The sequence below is a fragment of the Eubalaena glacialis genome, chromosome 13 (assembly GCF_028564815.1).
Source record: "Eubalaena glacialis isolate mEubGla1 chromosome 13, mEubGla1.1.hap2.+ XY, whole genome shotgun sequence".
NCBI lineage: Eukaryota > Metazoa > Chordata > Mammalia > Artiodactyla > Balaenidae > Eubalaena > Eubalaena glacialis.
Window position 1 is genome coordinate 62129113 of NC_083728.1, and position 21516 is coordinate 62150628.

The 21516-nt window shown below is 41.9% G+C and overlaps 1 protein-coding gene across 6 annotated transcripts in view; it reads left to right on the forward strand.

The window, feature by feature from the left end:
• The window catches only part of RBFOX1 (RNA binding fox-1 homolog 1), a 353845-nt gene that overhangs the window by 298704 nt on the left and 33625 nt on the right, over positions 1 to 21516 (forward strand). For 3 of the 6 annotated variants that reach the window (XM_061209599.1, XM_061209597.1, XM_061209600.1), the window contains exons 10-11: positions 9393 to 9432; positions 20646 to 20710. In XM_061209599.1, the coding sequence (XP_061065582.1) occupies positions 9393 to 9432; positions 20646 to 20710 (105 nt within the window). Of the gene's footprint in view, positions 1 to 9392; positions 9433 to 15899; positions 15943 to 20645; positions 20711 to 21516 lie in introns of all 6 variants that reach the window. The other 3 variants (XM_061209598.1, XM_061209601.1, XM_061209602.1) reach the window with 1 other exon arrangement.

The following is a 21516-nucleotide window of genomic DNA, read 5'->3' on the forward strand; positions in this document are numbered from 1 at the left end:
CTATATTCAGGACTGTGTGAAAGAGTTATTTGCTATAGCTCTGGGGCTTGCTATAGCTCTGTGGCTTATCCATCTTTTAGAAAACCTGAATAAGCCTAGATCACCTCTATTCTGATGACAAAGGGAAACACTCTTTGTTCATTATTTATTCATATCTCACGCATTCCCAAGTAGAGCACTTGAAGTGTTTTAAAAACAAATGCAATGAAACAAAGTTAAGAATATTAAGAAGTGAAATTTGATGAAATCATCAGGAAGGGAAAATAAAAGCAGAGAAATAAGACAATGTCCATCATTTCTTGTATTGTCATTAGAGTTGGATTAATTCTGAGCTTCTTAGTGCAATTCTGAACTTCTACTGCAAAAAAGTTTTAAAAAATTTTTTATATTTTTATTTTTTTAACGAAAAGGTGGAGGGTAATAATGAACCAAGGATGAATCGGCCTTAAATTCTCCCAACCCTCCAAAACAATGCATCTGCAGGTCCTAAGCCTTATATATCTGACCGTGTACTGTAGGAATCATTGATAGTATGACCATTATCTCCAGCCCACAGTGTCGAGCGCATTTTTAGATTCAAAAAGGCAGAAACAAAGATTTGTTGTTCCCAAGGTCACATCATGAGTGATGAAGAAAAAATAAGTTACCCTTTAGGCTCATGAAAGCAAGATTCATAAGCCGTAAATGCAAAATTGCATGTTTATATCACATTAGTTTGTCTGAAGATCATTATCTTACCTTAGTAGGTGGTAATTGTCGCTTTTTGGTCTATGTACCCTCAGTATATCACTACTATATTGAACAGAAAAAAATAAAATTGTATGGCTTATCCTCATGTGAACGATTTATACAAATCTCAGAGTAATGCACCTGCTGTAAAACTGAAATTGGCTAACTTATAATGAACTTGTTCATTGCTGGCAATAACCAGGCATAACTAATGCCGTGTTCGCCAGGGAGAGAACCAGGCGTCTCCAAGCGGTGAAGCACGTTGTTGGTGACTGCTTTGGACATGATTTCATTTTAATATTCCAGTGATCTTCCTAATCATTTTGGTTATAATGGTGAATTGTGCCTCTTCACTGGCAATATTATGGTTGGAATTCTGAAACCACACCTAGTAGGAAGAGAAAATTCTCAAGACGGGCAGAGTAGGAAATTCAGAAGGGCTAAGGGTGTGTGTGTCCATGTCTGCATGTTCTATAAGAGCAGATTGAAAAGGAGGAAACTCAGCTAGTTGCCTGGGTGTTTTGCTGGATTACAAACTGCCTGGAGTGCTTTGAAACCAACTGAAAAAGTGTGAACTCAGCATCTTCAGTGAAGGTTCCTTTCCCTTCATTGGCTTAGGCTGAAGGAGTCCATGGGGGGAGGGGCCGGGAGGGGCAGCCCATCTTGGAAAGGAAAAGAGCTGAGCCGGACACAGAGCAGACATTGGCTGGAGTAGAGAGTGCCCTGATCTATGTTGAGTGGAAGCAAGTAGCAGAGAGGTTGGAAACCCATTTCTGTTTCCAGGATGACATTATCAGGATTCAGGTGGTCCCGGGAATAGTGTGGATTTCCTGTAGCTGTTTGTCTTCAGAGTCCTTTAGTTTCCTGATTTCTAGATTTGACTGTCTTTCCTCCAGTCCAGTTCAGCTTAATTGCTTCTCTCAGCTCGATGCACTGTCTTACGCTAAGGATGCTGAGGCAAATGGCGCCTTTGGAGGAGTTTCTTACAGTCAGGCACAGGGAACACCATAGATGCTAACGATTTCAACAAATGTGATAAGTGATAAGATAGGGTGTTGAGTGGGCACCAGCTTGGGTTCCAGAAAGCTTCCAGGGAGAGAAGAAATCCAATCATTTCCATTGTAAATCAATTATACTTCAGTTAAAAAAAATTTTTTTTTAATTTAAAAAGTTTAAAACCAAAAAAGAAAACGAAAGAAAGAAAATCCAGGAAAAATCCAGTCATTTCCTAAATTGCCACGTTAAGCTCTCATTCTGCGATGCTCCCTCATACTCAGAGGTCCCCATCTTTTTATAAGCCATCACCTAAAAAACTGCATTTATTAAGGAAGAATCTATTTTTCCCATTGTCACCAATTGAAGACATATCTGTCATCCTAAACCTCTGTTTTCCATGAAGTATCCAATATGAATACACTGTTACTAAAATCACAATGAAGAATGTGTCATTTATCCTATGTCCATGTATAGCTTCCATTTGTTTTTATCACAATGAAGAATGTGTCATTTATCCTATGTCCATGTATAGCTTCCTTTTTTTTTTTTTTCTGAGAGATTGAAAAAAATCCACAGAACCTCCAAGGCCACCTTTGTGAAGCCTTGAGTGACCCTTGGAAGTATCCAACGTCAAGATAGTCACCCAGGAGGATTCACTAAGGATGCCCTTACATTTCCTTTTACTGATTTGGTTTTTCCCTCCATGTCCTGATATTTTCTGAAATTCCTTCCAGCAAGTAAAGAATGTAGCTTATGAAGAGCCCTATCTCCTCTTTCTCACACAGCTAAATAGAAAGTTATTGGGACATTAATTCATGATCACTCCTGGTGGCGGGGGGAAGGCTCTGCTTGAACCAGGGATCCCAGGAATGAGAGGAAAGCCCTAGACTGGGCCAACCAACTCCTTAGTGATTGCCAGCATTAACTGAGTGAGAATGGGCGATGAGTCAGAAAGCTAATGTCTACACAGTCTATAAGATTGTTACAATCCTATAAAGACACAGACTATGGGGCAGATGAGATTGGCCCCTGCTCTTCTATCTCATACTGCCCTGGGTAGCTGACTTAATCTCTGCAGCCATAGTTGCCTTAGCAGGTGAGTGAAGACTACACCTGCCTCCGTAGGGTTGATAGAGGATGAAACAGGGAGATGCAGGTAAGGTTACAACTTAATCAGTTCCATCAAATGGCACGTGTTAAGTGAACTGTAGCTACTGTTGTTGCTGTTGATGTGGCTATTGACTTTTTATACTCCCCTCTTTCTCAAGGGTCCCCTTTGGCTTATGTTGAGCACCCATATCTTTCCTTCCATAAGTCACGTACCCATTGGCTGGGGGACTCCTACAGTTCAACAGACCTCCATTCCCCATAAGCCACAGAGATGCCTTTGGACAGAGGCACTTCAGGGGTTTATGGAATCTGTAGATCGGAAATAAAATATTAACTAGTGAACAGTCTCAGGGAGAGCTAAATGGACCAAGTCGTCCATATTTCTCCTTGCATTTGCTTCTGAAGTCTGTTTAGATAAACGGCTACCATGTCCAGTCTGCCTTCCTAGGACTCGTATTTGGGAGAAATTACCCATTGGGTAGTTGTCATCTAAGGGAGCTGGCAGGCTGATGATGTGTGGATGAAGATGGAAGGTAGAAGCGTCAGAGACACATACACCAGACTCAGTACAACATCGGATGTTACAGGGCAGCAACTAAACCTCAATCCTCTCCCCACAAAACCCTATGAGATTGGCCTCACCAAGTTCTTGTTCTTAATTAGTTAATTAATTCATTAACAGCACCTTATCAAGTGCCTACTATGTACCAATCATATTGTATGGGGCTAGGGATATAGAGAACCCTAGGAGATTTTTTAAATTATTATTGTTATTCTAAGTTAAGCACCCAGCATTTGCTATAGGGTTTTTATCTTGGGTCTCTGGCTATTTTTGAGCAAGACATTCTGTACTTTCTCAAGTCATTAATTATGTCACATGTATGTACAACTTCTCAGAGTTACCATGAGAAGTATTTTGAGGTGAATATGCTACTCTAAGTACAAGAAAGATATGATGGTATCCCAGGAAAAAACTTCTTACAGTTGGTCAGTGCAAGAATGAAGCCCATACACAGAGCCTTTGGGAGTGCTTTCAGGTTAGGTCCTGAAGAAGCCTTTAGAACCGTGTGTGCAAACCTTTCTTTCTGTAAATCAACCATGTTTTTTGGTTTTAATTTATAAATGTCTTATCCTCAGATTGTATTATCTGATGCTTGGGAAGTTTCTCGATGAACATAAACATTAGGTCATCATCACCTAGCCCCAGAATACTTTCCAGAATTCTCTTTAGCTTTTTTGGTTTTTTGGTTTTGCCGTGAATTCTTGTTTAAATTCTCAGCCAGTTTTAAAATGTAACCTCTTACATTAAAAAAAAAGCGCCTCTTAATTGAGTGCATTTAAAGACAAACACTCTAAGTCAGTGGTTCTTAAATTTGGGGGGAGAAAGTAGGATGTCACAGATGCCTTTAATAATCTAATTAAAATATGTATTTTCCCCAAGAAAATGTCAGTGTACATACACTGCACAATTCTATACAAATGCCAGTGAGTTTATGGACCCACCTGATATCCATTCAAAAACAACTAGATTTGAATGCATTAAAAATATTATTTTCCACTTGGAATGGGCAGTAAGATAAAGCAGCTTTAAATAACCTTTCCTTCAGGAATGTATTTGTGGTTGGGATATATTATGTTACACAAACAGATTGTATAGTTTGGGCATTGCATGATTTCTTTCTTTCCTGTTTTTTATAAAGTAAACTAATTTGCTATAGTGCAATCATTCCCTGCTTGCATTCATTCAAATATTTAACTCCTGTTATTACCTTTCTAAGAAAATGAGATGTGCATTTGCATTACGCTCTTGCAAAAGCATATTGCAGTTCCGAAGAGATTACAATTACCTTTGCATGGCTAGACAGACCGCCTCTGCATTAAAATAAGGCTGCACCTGTTCAATGCATGATGGCAACTCTCTTCTCTTGTACTGGGATGTGGCTAATTTATCGATAGCTATGCATTAGACATCATCCCCTGCCCTCCTTTCCCTTCACATATGCACCTGTTTAGTGGGGTTTTAAAAAAATGTTTGGATCCATTCTTGAAAACCAGCATGGGACTTTCTAAGAGCTTGCCTATAACCAGCTCCTATTTAGAATAGGACCTAGGAAGCTGACCTTCAGGGTTGTCTCAAATGTAAAGTAAAATGACATGTGGAGGTTGGTGCTCCATAGGGCAAGAAGCCTATTAGTCCTAGGACCGACAGCGTCAGCATCCCCTGTTACTTGTTAAAAATGCAAATTCTTAGACCCAACCTCCCCACCCCGCCATCCAGATCTATTGATTCAGAACCTCTGGGCTGGGCATGGGGCCCGGCCATCTGTGTTTTAACAGGCCCTCGAGGTGGTCCTGATGCCTGCTGAAGTTTGACCACTGCTGCCTGCCATGGCAATTAAAAATTTGGGCTGTGAAGCCAATACAACCTGGGCTAGAATCCCAGCTTCTTCGTCAGTACCTAGCTCTCTCTGTTTCACTCTCTTGATGTCCAAAGAGGCTATAATAACATTATCCATCTCATAGGGGTATTTTGAGGATTAGGTGGGATAATGATAGTTAGGTCAGACTAGGGACGGACACAGAGGAATCGCTCTCTAGGTGTGAGGGCTCGTGGCTATCATATTCGTGCTATGACTTTTAGGAAAAAAACACACAGTATTGTGATGAAACTCGCAGCCCATTAAGTAGCTTCGTTTCATGCGGCCAGTGATGGCCGTATCGGTTCCTAGTTTTTTGGAGTCATTGTGAAGGTAGATCACTCACCCTCTGGTTCGTTTCTCTCCAGACTGTGCAGGTGTTGCCCGTAGTGAAAACCAGCAGTCCCTACCCTGGGCGGTTTGTAAGAGCAGCTAGAATTCTCCACTTCTTTTCTTAGGGAAGCCACCACAGTTGGCTGGGCCTCTGAACGCCCCCAAACTAGAAATTATGCCCTGGACCCTCTAGACATCGGACCTTGCATCGGCTGTTCCCTTTGCCTGGCTTGCTTTTCCTCCCTAGTTCCTCTTGAACTAGCTCAGGCTCTGGGGTTTCTGGGCCATTCGCTGGGGTTCCCTCGCCTCTGATGCCAGCCCTCCTCCTTCCGTTACCAGGTCAGAGCGCCATCATTCCCCTCCTCCGCAGCGGCTCTTGCGGCTGCCACCTTACATCAGTGTACCTGGCTTTGTGCCTCCCTGTAAGCTCCCTGAGGGCAGCCTTAGCTGGTGGACTTGCCCTGAGCCTCAGCATCGTGGTTGGAGTGTAGTAAGCCTTTCAGCACAGAGGAATAGGGCTCATCAGTCAGTTTGTTTGCGTCTGTTCAAATGAGACGCCAGATCACACATTCCCTTTGGTTCTCTGTCTTGTAAACGTGGGATGTCAGAGTCCCTGAGTAATTTTCCGTGGTCCATGATGGAGGGCAGAGCGTGGCAGCCAGGTCACCCGGCTGAAGAAGCCTAAGGCAAACATCGGGGCCTGTTCCTGACTCACTTCTGGGAGCTGTTGGTACCAAGAGGCTTGCCATGGAGGCACGCAGCTGGCCACAGTGCACAAGAGCTTGTCCTGATGAAAGAAGGGGCCCTTTTCTCAGCCAGAGCTCTGCCTCAGCCACTCCTGGTCCTGTGCCCCCTGGAACAGCCCCCAATGTCTGCTCCATGATTCACAGAAGAGCAGACACAGATGGGGTCCCCCTCTACAAATATTTAGAGAAAGGCATCCCTTCCCATATTTGAATGTGTATTAATGTTTGGTTAAATATTAATATATTGTTCACATGTGCATCACATTCTGTCTAGCCTCTTGCACTGGTATCCTAAGTCCGGGTCCAGGTTTTTTGGGTTTTATTGTTTGTTTGTTTGTTTTTGGCCTCACCGCGTGGCTTGTGGGATCTTAGTTCCCCGACCAGGGATCGAACCCATGCCCCCTGCAATGGAAGCGCAGAGTCCTAACCACTGGACCGCCAGGAAACTCCCAGGGTCCAGTCTTTTAATCTTACCCCCCTCCCCCATTGACAACAGCCATTGATGCTGAATAACCAGATGAAGATTCTACCTAGAATTGCTCTGTGTCACCTTCTGTCACCTACTAATGGCCAACCCCCCCTTTAAACTATGGGCAGTATTCACTCAATAGATATTTACTTACATCGTCTGTGTGAAAAACAATGTGTTGGCCATCAAGTGGGATAGAATGTCGAGTAAGCTATTGCGTGCAACTTTCAGGGCGAAATGAGCTGCCTACACAAATGCCTTTAATATTTGACCAATATTTAAAATTGTTGGACCAAGTGAGGATTCGAGGACCAGAAAACGTGATGCTGGTGTTCACAGGAAGGAGGAAAAACTCTGCTTGGCGTGGCCACTGGATAAAGCTCATAGCGATGTGATATTTAATTAGAACTTTGTTGGCAACTACCTTGCTCATCGCTTTGCACACATCACCTAACTCAGTCCTCCCTTGACGTGGGCACTTACCTACTTCCCCATGTCACAGATGAAGAAGTGAAGCTCAGGTAGCTTAGGTCATTAGTCCCAGGGCGCATAGCTGCTGACTGCTGAGGCTGGGACCCAGGTGCCCTTGTGTTTCCTCTCTAACTTGCCTCTTGAATGGTGCTCTGCTTTTGGATGAGGTTATCAGGAGATAAGGCTTCCCTGGCACAAGGACCAGCACTTGCAAGGGCGTGATGTCATGGAGGAATGGACAGCGTGACGTCTTGGAGGAATGGACAGCACTGATCTGATCGGGCTGAATGATCAGCTCTGGTCCCAGTCTTGTTGGCAGAGGCCAGCCCTGCCTTCCGACCCCCAACAGACAGTATTTTTTTATGTTGGAAATGTTGAAAGAGAAATCAAAGCCTAGCTCGGGATGCCACTTACCTCGGTATCTCGGATTAGGGTTTGACGCTGCTTGACAAGTGCTCTTGTGAACCGGAGCCCCTTTTCGATCCAAATAAAAACAGCTGAAAGCGATTCCTACTGACCTCCTTAGCATGGGAAATCCCTGCCCCGTTTTTAAAGATGATGGTACTTGGGGTTTAGCCAATCAACTCTGAAAAGCTCTGAGAGGCACACTGCAGTGTTCTCCAGCAAACCAGTGTCACTGCCGTGTGCGTGTGTGCATGTGTGTGTTGTCAAGTGTCTCCCCTTGGCTCTCGATATGCTTGGCTTACCTGCGGGTCCACTCTGCTCCTGAAACCTGCTGGAATCCTCCGGTAATCAAAGTCCTGCTTCTGTTAGGACTGTAGCTCCATTTGACGGTGGGGCGCATTGGAGAATTTGCGGTGGGGCGCATTTGACAGAATCATAAATCATCTGTAAACTCCATGGGAGGAGATCAGGGAAGGTTATTAATAACAACTGCTATCCTTTGGAAACATGCCTTAGAAACCCGCATTTTTGTATTTGAGATGTCCTGGGATCTTCACAAAGGCCTGTGAGGTGCGCAGGCTACACGGGATCCTCATTAAACCCGTTTTAATGCTTAGGAATTTTAAGTCAGTTTCCTAGGATCACAGAGCTGTGAGCTTCTTTTCCTGGATATTTCACTCGAGGTAAACCAAAAAACTTCTGGAAAAGTCCAGGATCTTTTATTTACCCCGTCCTGTGAAGTCCCTTCTCTCTGAGATGACTAAATGGACAGCAGTCAGAGAGATGCTGTGAGGCCAGGCTTGTTCAATCATTATGTGGGATTCTGCTTAGTCTGGCTATAATTTATGCGAATATACACACAGACATAGGCATGTACACACATATGACTCGTGAGCCCGCATACACACAGATGTGCAGACACATACTACTACACACATCATATGCACGATATCTACATTCATATACACATGCACACAATGCACTTATACACATGTACATGGTATACACATGCACACACGTATGCATTTACATGTTCAAAGTAACACACACATTCATATGCATATATACGCATGAAGCACACCCATATACAAAAGCACACATATATTCTTGCACACACATCTACACACCTGTTCACACACCCGTATAATTAGAGATATTCTTCTACATGTACCATAAAAGAGGGGCACATGGAATTACCACATAGAATACTAGAGTGTGAAAGAATATAGAAGAAAATTTCTGAAATCGTTTGCATTGTGCAACGCCCCTGAGGTCATTCAGCTATAACCCATATTGAAAATGTGCCATCCATACCCTTGCTCTTATCAATCATATATTTTAAGCAGATGATTTTTTTTCCGGGGGGACCTAGATGGTTTGGCTGAATGCAAACCCCGATCCTCATATCTGCGTGGGTCACTTAAAATAAACGTGAATCCTCTTTGCATTTCTGCACCCCTCTGGAAAGATTGGAAAGTCTGGTACCCAGCACGCCACCATGTCCTGATTCGGGGCCGAACACCGAACCCCAGCCTAATTTTCTCAGTCTGATGGACTGCCGTTGTCTCCAACCTCCTTAACCAATCTGAAAACGATCCTCGGTTCCTGTGTTTTGGATCTTGTGACCAGACTAACTTCGCCAGTGCAGGGGTTGGTGTGTCTGCATGGGGAAATGCACTAATATGAATGTTTTTCTTTGTGTGTGCACCCTTGCAGTGTTGTTTACCAGGATGGATTTTATGGTGCAGACATTTATGTAAGTATTCATTAACGTGCATGCCATCCTTGTTTCCTCCCGAGTCATTCTTTTTACAAGTTTGCTGCAAATTTCTCTACTGGGTGCCGCCCATTTCCTCTTCCTGTGAGAAAGAGTCCAAAGGCGTGGAGGACTGAACACCTTCTGCTCATGATAGCCGTCGTGCTGTTGAGTGAGTGGAATTAACTCCCTGATTAACTTCAGAATAAATGCAAAACACCTTCCCCAAAAAGATGAAATTTTTCCCGTGTCAAATGAAAGACCCTTCTTCAAAAAGAAATCCTCTCTGAAGTTCTCAGTATGGTCTGTGTGTTTTCAATATAATATGTAGGATGACAGCTGTAGTTAACCAGCTGTAGAGGGTGAAAAGATATTTTCATGGCTGATGTTTTGGATGTTTTCTTGTAAATATATTTAATTGTTGATCACTACAGCCCTAGAAAGATATTTCTTCCCCCAAACCCCGTTTCTCTCTCTCTCCCCCCCATGGATGATTTTAGCAAGAAATATCTCCTAACAAAATACAGACCAACTTGAGCATTCAACTCTTATTTTTTTCAACTCTTTATTCCCTCCATTTCCCCAAAACAGTTACCTGATTTAGAATCATTTGTCCAATTTAGAATTGTTTGTTTAATGGTACCACTTTATTAAGCTTTTCACTTTCAGGGAAGAGGAGGATGTGTCTCATTATGGGGCCATAATTAAATTTACCGAACTTGATCTAGAGGTAGTTACTCACCCATGGTATGATATTAGCAGCAATGTTTTGAAAATGACTTGGAATAAACATAATTTAAAATAAATGGGTGGGGTTGGAGGGTATTTTCTAAATCATACCATTATTTTTATCACGAGGGACCTCAAATAAATTCAGTGGAATCATATTTGTTGTTTTATAGATTAGATAACAAAGAAAAATGTAACCGTACTTCTGATCAAATTGAGGCAATTTACTAGAAAATAGGAAAGACACTAGTTATTTAATTTCCTTCCCTTCGAATTTCAAATAATTACAATTTTGAGGCAGAGTATTAATCTCCATCAATGATGAACTTGGGTTTTATTATAATTGCATCAAGTACATTTATTATAATCTGTGGGTTAGGTTTTTTTTTTTCCCCCTTAATGAAATGAAAGAGCAATCTACATGTTCCTTATTCACCCAGGGAACAACCTATTTCCTTCTTGTGTGTGTAGCTCCATCCACTCCTTCTCAAGTCCTCTTTTTCCAAACTTTGAGTTTATACCATTTTAAATAGAGAAGCAGGCAGGGGCTAAACAGGCTGGACCTCCTCCACATCCTCAGATAACCCATGAACCCAAACATCAGTCTATACCCTTCCCCTAGGGTAGCCTCTGGACAGAGGATGCAAATGGAGGGAGTTAGGACTTAGTTTAGGACATTTTTTTTTTTAAATTTGGGAAACGGAGGAGAGTAGAGAAGGGATGGAGAAATTAGAAAAAAAGAAAATACACAGAAAGGAAAACTATCTTCATCAACACTCACCCAAGGGGAAAAAAAATGTGGACATTACTAAGCCTAGCTAAAATCAAACACATTACAATTATTAGCTACCATTTGTTGAGTGTTCCCTTCTCTGTAAAATGACAATAATTTATTGAATTATTTGTAAAATGACAATGACTTATTGAATTATTAATTTGTGCCGTCCTATGGGTAGGTCAAATTGGTGTCTTTTCCTTGCCTCATAGATGTTTGTATAACAGGAAGTAGAAGCTTCCTGAAGGTACAGGCAGTAGGAGCCCACAAATAAGGAAAAAGAATGGGCGAGAGTAACGGATAGAGAACGTCTGCATTGGTTGAGACCAATGAAAATCCGCGAGAACAAGGCAAGTAGAGAGGGCAAAGGGACTCAGAAGAGAGCATCCAGACTGAGGTGGAAAGAGAAATTCCATTCAGGGAGAAAAGCTCCAAAAAAGTCCCTTTGTGCTTTTGCTTCCTTTTGGGGTTTTTGCTTCCCACTGGGTGAGGTTTGGATGAACGGAATTACGTCAATAACTTCAAGTCCTGAGTTTCCTGGTGTCAAGGCTTAGAAATCTGTCCCTTTTGCCCTTATCAAGCCACCCTACTAGCCAAAAACATTTATATATTTTTCCCACTGTTCATATTATGACGATAAGATTTTAAGGAGGCAGCTCCAAACAGGCAATTCGGTGATGGAAAAGCTAACTGAAATATGAAGTTTTAGCTTTGTTTACGCAGCACATTTCTGTCCTCTTTCCAGGAAGGTAGATTTTGGAATACTTTGCTCTGCGTCCGATGCCAGCTTTGGAATCTTGCTGCATGGGTGGTGTATGTATGTGGGGGACAGTGATGAACTAGACTGCCCCATTAGGGCTACAAACCAAGGGTTCCTAGATGGCCTTAAGTTGATTTAAGGCAAGAAAGAATATGAATATTTCCTGCACTCTAAAGCTTATGGTGCAGGAGTCATCCTGGCCAGAAGTATATTATAATCTTGAGTGTGCTATTTCAAGCTGCTACCCCTACCTCCTTTTAGATGCTGGTATGTTCTGATGACTGGAAGTGTCCCCCGTGCTCCATTTTTTTTTAAAGAAATGATGATTAAAGAGGTTCATAAAAAGGCACGCAAGGTTCTATTTTATTTAAAGGAAGTTTGTGGCTTGCTCGTTTGATCTCATTAAAAATAGTACACTAGCACAGGGAGATTAGCTCGATGCTTTGTGATGACCTAGAGGGGTGGGATAGGGAGGGTGGGAGGGAGACGCAAGAGGGAGGGGATATGGGGATATATGTATACGTATAGCTGATTCACTTTGTTGTACAGCAGAAACTAACACAACATTATAAAGCAATTATACTCCAATAAAGGTGTTAAAAAAAATAGTGCACAATAAATAGGTCTAGGGCCATCCTGAGAAGACCTGGGACATGTCTTAGACACACTGGTCCCCTCTAATAGGTCTAAACCAGTTATTTCTTTTTTTTTTTTTTTTTTAAGTTTTGTTTTTAATGTGGACCACTTTTAAAGTCTTTATTGAATTTGTTACAGTATTGCTTCAGTTTTATGTTTTGGTTTTTTGGTCGTGAGGCATGTGGGATCTTATTTCCCTGACCAGGGATCGAACTTGCACCCCCTTGCATTGTAAGGCAAAGTCCTAACCACTGGACTGCCAGGGAAGTCCCCAGTTATTTCTTTTTCATTTTATTGGGCAGAGTAATACGCTTCTGGCTTTGGTTACTTTTAAGGAAAGTAAGGGGAGGGTGCTCTCCAAATCTTCCTGCCCCGATCATCCTCAGCCTTGACAGTGGATCAGAGCAACCCAGCAACTATAACAGCCTGGGTACCGGAACGACTGACCTTTTGTACATACCCTGCTTTCTCCAGCTCCTTCTCCTCTTTGTCATCCAAGGTCCCCATCCCTCCCACCTGATGGTGGAGCCCTCTGGCATCTCCCAGTCCTGCCAAAGCACAGAGGATTTGGAAGACCCGCAGGATCCCTGTAACTAGCAATCCCCCTTACCTAGAATTAGCTCCTCTTAAACTTTTCAGGGAAGAGAAGATTGAAGAGAGAGAGAGAGTGATAATCATGGACACCCTGGAAGTGCTGGAGGCAGTGGATTTGTAAGAAGATGCTGTGAGCTAGAAGCTAAGGTTCAAAAACCAGGGACGCTCCTTTGGGCTGAGTGCAAAGAAGAGTCATCTTACTCGGGAGCCCAGCCCTGCAGCAGAAATGCTGCCTGTCATGCTCAGGCCCAGTGCAGACGGCCACACGTCAGAGAACACAAGGGGTTTCTGAGTCAGCAAGGAGGGTCACAAAAGTCATTACCTGGGTCCCTTCTACCTGAGGACATACTACATACACACACACACACACACACACACACACACACACACACTTTTAGTATTTTGAAAGGTAGGAATTGAGCTTCCATCACTAGCCTATCAAACCTACAAATTCACTCATTGTTTAGTGGTACCCATTTCCATAAATTCTTTTGAATTGAAAAGTGGACCATGGCACAACATTGTAAATCAACTGTAGGTCAAAAAAAAAAAAAAAAAAGTGGGCCAAGTTAGTGAAAAAATATATAAATAATAGGAGAGGCGATACGTGGGTATGATCAACCATTTTAAAGTTGAAGGACCACGTCCCCGGGACCTGCAAAGCAATCCAATAGATTTAGGGGTGAAGCTAGAGATCTCATAAGGCCGCATCGATCAAGGAGCTGAAAATAAGGGTTGCTGAACTGAACTGAACCAAGACAAGTGTTTTCGCCTGCTCAGGGAGATAGCAAAGAATATGGCATTTGATCAAAAGATAACTATTGAAAACGGAGAGAAGGAAATGATAATAGAGCTGTTAAAAAAGATCTGAGAAACTCTCAGTAGGAACAAGAGTAAGAGAGTAGAGTTCTGGGCACTGGGAAGAAGGGAAGAGAAAACGGGGGAGCAGGAGGGGAGAGAGAGCCGGAGAGTGAGAGGAAGAGTGAGAGAGACAGAGAGATGGTATAGAATAATGGTATTTTTCTTTTTTCTTTTTTTTTTTTTTAGGGCTGCGTTGGGTCTTCGTTGCAGGCTTTCTCTAGTTGCGGCAAGTGGGGATTCTCTTCGCTGTGGTGCGCGGGCTTCTCATTGCGGTGGCTTCTCTTGTTGCAGAGCGCGGGCTGTAGGCACGTGGGCTTCAGTAGTTGTGACATGTGGGCTCAGTAGTTGTGGCTCATGGGCTCTAGAGTGCAGGCTCAGTAGTTGTGGCACACGGGCTCAGTAGTTGTGGCTTGTGGGTTCTAGTCTAGAGCGCAGGCTCAGTAGTTGTGGCGCATGGGCTTAGTTGCTCCACGGCACGTGGGATCTTCCCGGACCAGGGCTCGAACCCGTGTCCACTGCATTGGCAGGCGGACTCTTAACCACCGTGCCACCAGGGAAGTCCCGATGATATAGACTATAAACGTTAACCTCGCTCCCTTTTATTAGAAAAGCTCTAAGCTTTCTAACACTCAATGCAACTGAGAGGCTCCCTAGTGAATATGTCTGGATGAGATTCCAGTGCATTTCTGCATCATGCCTAAATCCCGTTATAACAAGGTTCTGGGTGACACCATGACTTAAATACAATTATTTCTGAATTCATGTCACTCTGCTGTCCATGGTTCTTAAAAAGGTGTCCTCATTTCACTGATGTTTGAGCTCAGGACAGAAGTGTCAGTAGCATTGAAAGGTGGGAAGAGAAAATTCTCCAGATAAAAACCCCAAGTGTTTATTCCTGAGATCCTGCTTTCAGGATCTGAGCCAGCTGGGGGTCGACATTAGGCTGGTCAGTAACGATGGGGGAGGCAACAGCCCATCCAGAAGTTAAGCACGTCCTGTGTAAGAGACAAGACACTCAGCCATTACATCATCTCATTCCCTCCGCACATGGTCCTATCAAGGAGCAATCTCATTACCCATTACCCATCACCTCCATTTTTTTTTTCCCCAGAGGAGGAAACTTTTTTCAGAAAAGAGATGAAATTATTTGTTCAGAAATCTTCACTGTCACTGGGGTTTGAGCCCATGTGATCTAATTGCCGAGTTCAACCCTTAAGCCCTGGGCCAACAGAATAACACTGTTGTCCCCATTGAGCAAACTTGAGAAATGCAGTGAAAGAAAGGAAAGGGGGAGGGTGAGAAGGGAGGGGATAATGGAGAGTGTATGGGGTGGACAAGCCACAGGGAATAATATCTGTACTTGAAACATTCAAATAAGCGAGAGAGAGAGAGAGAGAGAGAACTTTTACAGGTGTAGTTCCATAAACGTAGATTTTAACTTAAAAAGGAAGGCTAAGTAGAACTAAATTGGAAAGAAAAGCCAGACTATATAAAAAATATATATTGCACACACACACACACACACACACAATGTTTCTGGTCATATATGTTAAAAGAAGCTTTGATAGCTTCATTGTGATTCATTGTTTCATGAAATGCAATTGTGTTGTGTTATTACATGAAATTAAATTTAAAAAAATATAAAGGCGTTGATACAGTTATGGTTGCTACTGTGCTGTCATCCTAATTGCCTCAATCATTAGGCAGCAAAGTTAAATCCTCAGGTGTTCCAGAGAATTCCAATCATGAGATAAAAGAGAGAAATGTGAGCGAGTTAACTTGAATTATTGAAATCTGCTTGGTAGGGGAAGAAGCCATGAAAATATCCTTTTTTCTTCTTTAAAAATAAACACAGGTTATAACACAAATACAGTGAGTGCGGTTTGATGCCCAGCCCCACCGTCTTGATACTCTCAGTTACAGAGATTTTGTAGCTAAAAAAGGCTTGGCATTGCTTGGTCTTTCTTTGGGTTTGATGGGTCACTCTTAGGTCTTAGTGAAATAAGAGAAGCAAACTTGTAAATGAATTGCTCTGGAATTTCTGTCTGACTTATGCATTTTCTTTTATTTCATTTTTGCATTGAAAAACATTACATTTCTGTTTCCTTATAGAGTAGTGTATCAAGAGCCTGTGTATGGCAATAAATTGCTGCAGGTATGAAATCCCGGCTGGTGGAAAAACTCATCACTATTGATTGTGGGTTTGCTGTGAAATCCTACTAACAAGACAATTCCGGGGAGGGGAGATGGTCTCTAACATAGAAGGAGGAAAGACTTAACTGAATTTTCCAGTTTTGATGTGAATTCTTCTAGAAGAGAGATGCTCATCATGAAATGTTTCCCTCTTTGCTAGATTGTGTGTCAAAATGGAGGTCTGGCTTGGCTCTTCATTTCTTGGCTTAAAATGTATCTGGCTTCAATGAATATAAACTCAGTGAAAATAATTCAAGGGTTTCATTGAACCAACTGTCTGAAAAAAATTTTTTAGTAGGTTCCTGGAGTCAACTGGGATGGTTAAACCAAAAAGCCTTTTATACATCCAGCATTGAGGGTCAGCATAGCTAACATAACTTCCCCTGGTTTCATTGTAGCTTCTTATAAATTTATTTCACAACTTTTGCCATAGATCTCAAACCTATTTCCCACAGCTCTCAAACCTATTTCCCACTGCTGAAGCAACACCCAAATGAACGAACTTGTAGGAAGGAAACAGAAAAAAATCAACACATCCATCGAAGTGTAGCTGGCTAAGTCTCCAAATTTGGTCTAAAACCAACATTAAAACTGTCAAATAAAAGGAAAGAGGAATGTAAAACTAAGGATGATCAGTGGAAGTTTTATTACATGGGTTTCCCTGTAACCTGCAATCCTCGTTTTTGTTCAGTATTAAGTCAATTAAGAAGGTACTTTTTTTTTTTTTTTACTGTGAGATTAACCAAGTTTTAATAAGAAATCTAATATAAAAAATGGGTACTTGGACCTAGGAGAGGACCAAATAATTAAAATTCCTGACATCAACTTTTATTTTCACTTTCTAAGAAAACAGGACTTCTATTGCCATATTTCAAAACTAGCTGAACATACGCAGATTAAAGAGTAATGATTTATATTTATGTTTTACATTTTGCAAATGTTCTTTAAATGTCATTATAGTGAATCAATTTTATGTATATTATTAATCCACCTGTTTTAGACAAAGTGAGATCCTTGGATATTCTCAGAAAGGAAAAGCCGTACCCAATCCCTGTGTCCCCACCAATGACAAAAATTTCACCTCGCTTCCTAAGCAATTCGCCATTTGAATATTTGAACATCTTTTTCCAAAAGTATGCTCTCAAGTTTAAACGTGTGATTTCCGTTGTCAAACCACTTTGTGATGCAATGGAGAGCCACAGGGCTCATTAATAATGCTTTACAAAGTTCCACAAATGAGTATCCAGTTTCATTTCATTTCACTCAGCATCTCCCAAACCTGTTTGGTCATGAAACCTTGCCCTTCCCTGCCACTATGAATATCCCACCAAGCACAGTTTTGAAAGTGGTTCACTGGAGCATCATTAAAGGTCCTTAATTGATAACTTCCCCCAGTGGACCTTCAGAAGTCTTGCTAACAAAGGAAGTGTTTCTGACCGTGTGAGTCAGTATCTCCAATGGCTGCATCTGGTGGTGGTGGCCAGGTTGAGAGGGGAAATCCATAATGACATTTAAAATGTGTATGTTCTATAAGTTCACACTTGTATTTTGCTGCCTAGCCTGTGAAAGTGAGTACATTTTGTGAGTAGGGAGTGTCGACCATTTTGTGTTTGTCATCCCTTTTTTACCTTTGGTTTGGTGGTGGGAAAAATCTACTTGTCAAGGATACATTTTTTTGTCCTAAGGTCTGGGAGGACCAGTTTCAATGTGAACATGGTTTGGTGACCGCAAATAGAAGTGAGTGCTTCTTTTTTCAGACATTACTCCAGAACCTTGCAGAAGCTTTGGCTATGCTCAGCAAGCCGCAAAATATAGGGCAATAAAATTGATTAGAGTCACCTGTTAGAACGGCTAATTAAAGCAATTTGTATTTTTTTTGATCATTTTACAGTGTATGAACACATATACTGAGTTAATACACAACTCTGGTTTTCCCCTTAAATCGATTTCATACAGAAGAAAAATAGCTAACGAAGACAATGCAGTATATAGATGTGGGGACATCAAGCCATCAGTCCTTTTCTTCTTCCAATTATTACATATTTCAGGGATCACTTAGGCCTGGACTGTCCAATACTGTAGCCACCAGCCCCATGTGGTTGTGTACATTTAAATTCAAATGAACTCAACTTAAATAAATCAAAAACTCCATTTGGTGTACCAGCCACATTTCAAGGGTTCAGTAGACGTTTAGGACAAGCAGCTACCATACTGGACAGCAAAGATATAGAAGATTTCTGATATCATCAGGTCTACTGGACAGCAAGAAGATCACTGACCAGGGTCAGAATCTCTCCACTGGTTCCACAGACTTTAGCAAACTATGACCTTGACTCATGAATCAGGAATACTTGTAAACACATTCTTAAATAACAAAGATAAGTGTCAGGACATTGACCACTTGTGCCTGTCTTGCATGGAAACACACATTTATTTTCTCTAAATGGCCAAGTCATTATGCAAACATACAGAGGATGGATCTTTCCCAAAGCTTCATAGATAAGTCCCTCTGAAGGATCCCAGGTGGACACACATCCATTTTATATTCATGCAATAAGTATCAACCTAATAGTCAGTGAGGTTTGTTTTAGGTATATTCTATTTGCACTGCCACAGTTTTTCCCACTTATCAAACTTGCTACCTACTTCCATTGACGGAAAACATTGCAGAAGTTGGGGGAGTCGTACAGAGTTCAAAGAAGGTTTGCAAGCAGGACGTGGCCAGAAATCTTTACTGGGACCAAATTCACAGTCACCAAGGCATGATTGATTGACATGGCACTTGATGCAAAGAACTTTGCAATAACTTTTGTTTTCCGTTCTGGAAGTGAAAGAAAAAATAAAGCACACACTCAATCTTTTTCCATTCAGAGCTTTCAGCTGGTTGCAGCTAAGGCCTCCTAGCAATCAGGAAGCCAATGCCAGCCCCTCCCTTCCTCATTAAGTTCAGGAACATACATACCTGCACACTTGTGTCTTTTATGGCTGCGTGATGAAAGCTGAAGAGATGGGCAAGCAGATGAAAAGAATGGCTCCAGAAATCTGGTGACCCCGATTTTCCCTCAGCCCATCACTCTGTATCTGGAGCTTGGTGCTGGGTGTGACAACTGCTTTGGTTCTCCATCTCCTCAGCACATTTAATGAGTTTCTCCGTTCCTAATTAGAGAACATGGTGTTTGGAACACCAGGTGGTGTCTGGGTAAGACCTCTTTTTTTAACTTTCACATTGTTTTTCAAGGGAAACTTTTTTTTTTTTTTAAATACTGGCTCCAGATTATTGGTGATTATCTGTCAGAATGTCTTGGAGGTATCCTCTCTAGCATGATCCAGAGAAGGAACTTGATTAAGGAGAAACTAGCTTTTTGGAATTGCTGTGTAAGTGATAGCGAATTCGCTCTGATAGTCGGCTGTGATTGGCAAAGGGTAGAAATAAACGACAATAAACGACAGAACGTTTTGATAGATGCTTCTTGCAATTTTCTCATTCATCTGTTTTCTATCCTATACCTGGAGCCAAATATAATGAACTCCTTCACCCAAAACCCTACCGTCAAATCCCCCCATTACACCAGTTATTTATGCTGTTAGATGCCCTCTGACATCGTAGTCTGTCCTGAATTGCCCCTTTACAGTGAGGGTGAGAACCCTTCTCCCAGAGGATTATGGGACTATGTATTCTAATTAGAACCTGAATGGTCCCTGTGTTATCGGTGGAGACTGGATCCTGCTTGTTAACTGTGCTGAAATCATTTGACAGTGGTTGATGTATCGCTGTGGTCTGCTGAGCAAGGAGCTCTGTTATTTTCACAGTTTGATAATCAATGCTCCACTGAACACCGTTCCTTTAGAATATGCCCATTTGTTTGTCCTCTGCTTCACTGAACAATTGCAATTACTGGTACATACAACTAAATGTTAATTATTTTTCTCAGATTTTTTTTTTCTCTCCTAATGATTTTATTTACAAATTGGAAGACTTTATATTTTCCACACCAAACAAATTCTCCATCTGAACCAGTGTGATATCTTTAGCTGAAAAGACAGAATTTTTAAGTGCTCACCATTCCTTTTTTTAATCATTACGTGACATTTAGAAAGCTGGAGACAGTCTTCTTTAACTGCTTTAGTGGTTGAACAACTACACGTGCAAGAGATGCCTAATACACTTTCAATCAAAGGGTTATCTTATTTTTTTTAATAAATATCAAAGTAAGACAGCAGGGCATTACCTTGACCAATATTGGATTTTTAAGGAAGTAATCAAAGATTGAATAAAATGGAAGTTAATAGCTGATAAGTAAAGGTAAAGCATACTCATTTTTGAAAATCTGGAAAGTTCAGCAAAGCATAAAAAGCATTTAAATAATTCCCCATAATCCTCCCCACCCCAAAACAATTACCATTAATTAACATGTAGGTACATCTCTTTCAAAGGGTCTCTGGGTTGTCCCTTTGGGATATGCTTACAACTGCTAACCTTTAACATCCAGCTGGGGTTGGTGGTCCACCCCCCATCTTTCAGGCGTGTTTTCATACTAAGCTTTCATTAACCTCCACTTTAGTTTGTTAGAGGTGGGTAACCACTGTTCTGATGTGGTCTCACAATCGGGCGCCCTGAGTTGGCTTCCTCTGCGTTCCTAAGTCCGCTTTCTCCTTGTGTTTTAGGGTGGTTACGCTGCATATCGCTACGCCCAGCCCACCCCCGCCACTGCCGCTGCCTACAGTGACAGGTAAGGGCCTTCCTTCTCATGCTTGACATTTACCTGGAAATTAACTTAACTCGTGGGAGACGAGATTCTCGTCTGGTCTTGGTGCAAATGCATGACTGCTGGGGAGGCAGCACCCCAAAAGTTAGGTCTCATGGTGAAGGTCAACACGGGGCCACATAGAGAGAGGATGCACAATGACGCCCAGCTCATTCTAAACACTCGCCCTCTCTGCTGAGACACAAAGGTAGTGATACATTTTGTCCGTGCATAGTTGTTTTTCAGATCTCAATTCCTGTGACAGCACACCTTGCATGCACAAAGTATACTCCCTGTACAACCTTCTCATGGTCTTCTCTGTAAGACCCTGGTTTCATCTAACTCATAGGACAAAATCCAGGAGATGATCCTGCAGGTTTACCTCGATTTTCAGCACCCCGTTTCCCTTTTTTTCTACATCTTTGAACATCCAGGAAAGCATTCCCCGTATTGCATTTTTTAATCCAAACCAAAGGAATGGGGAAGGTGTATCTGGCATTCATAATGAGAGTCGTTCTTTTTGGCAATGCCCAATGACCGTTCCTACGAACAGAAGCCAACATTTATTTGTAATGCACACCACATGTTAAGACTGGCAGCGGAAGGGTTTAAGAAATGCAGAAGTCAGAATTGGATGGCGGGGGTGAAGGCTGGGGGATGGAGGAGCTCTATTACGCGTTACCCAGGCTTAACAGATGACTCGGTTTCTGAAATGGCAAGCCACAGCTATTTTTGTATAAGTGCTTTGAAAAAAAAAAAGTGTGCGTTTCCATATTGAATGCAAATCGTTG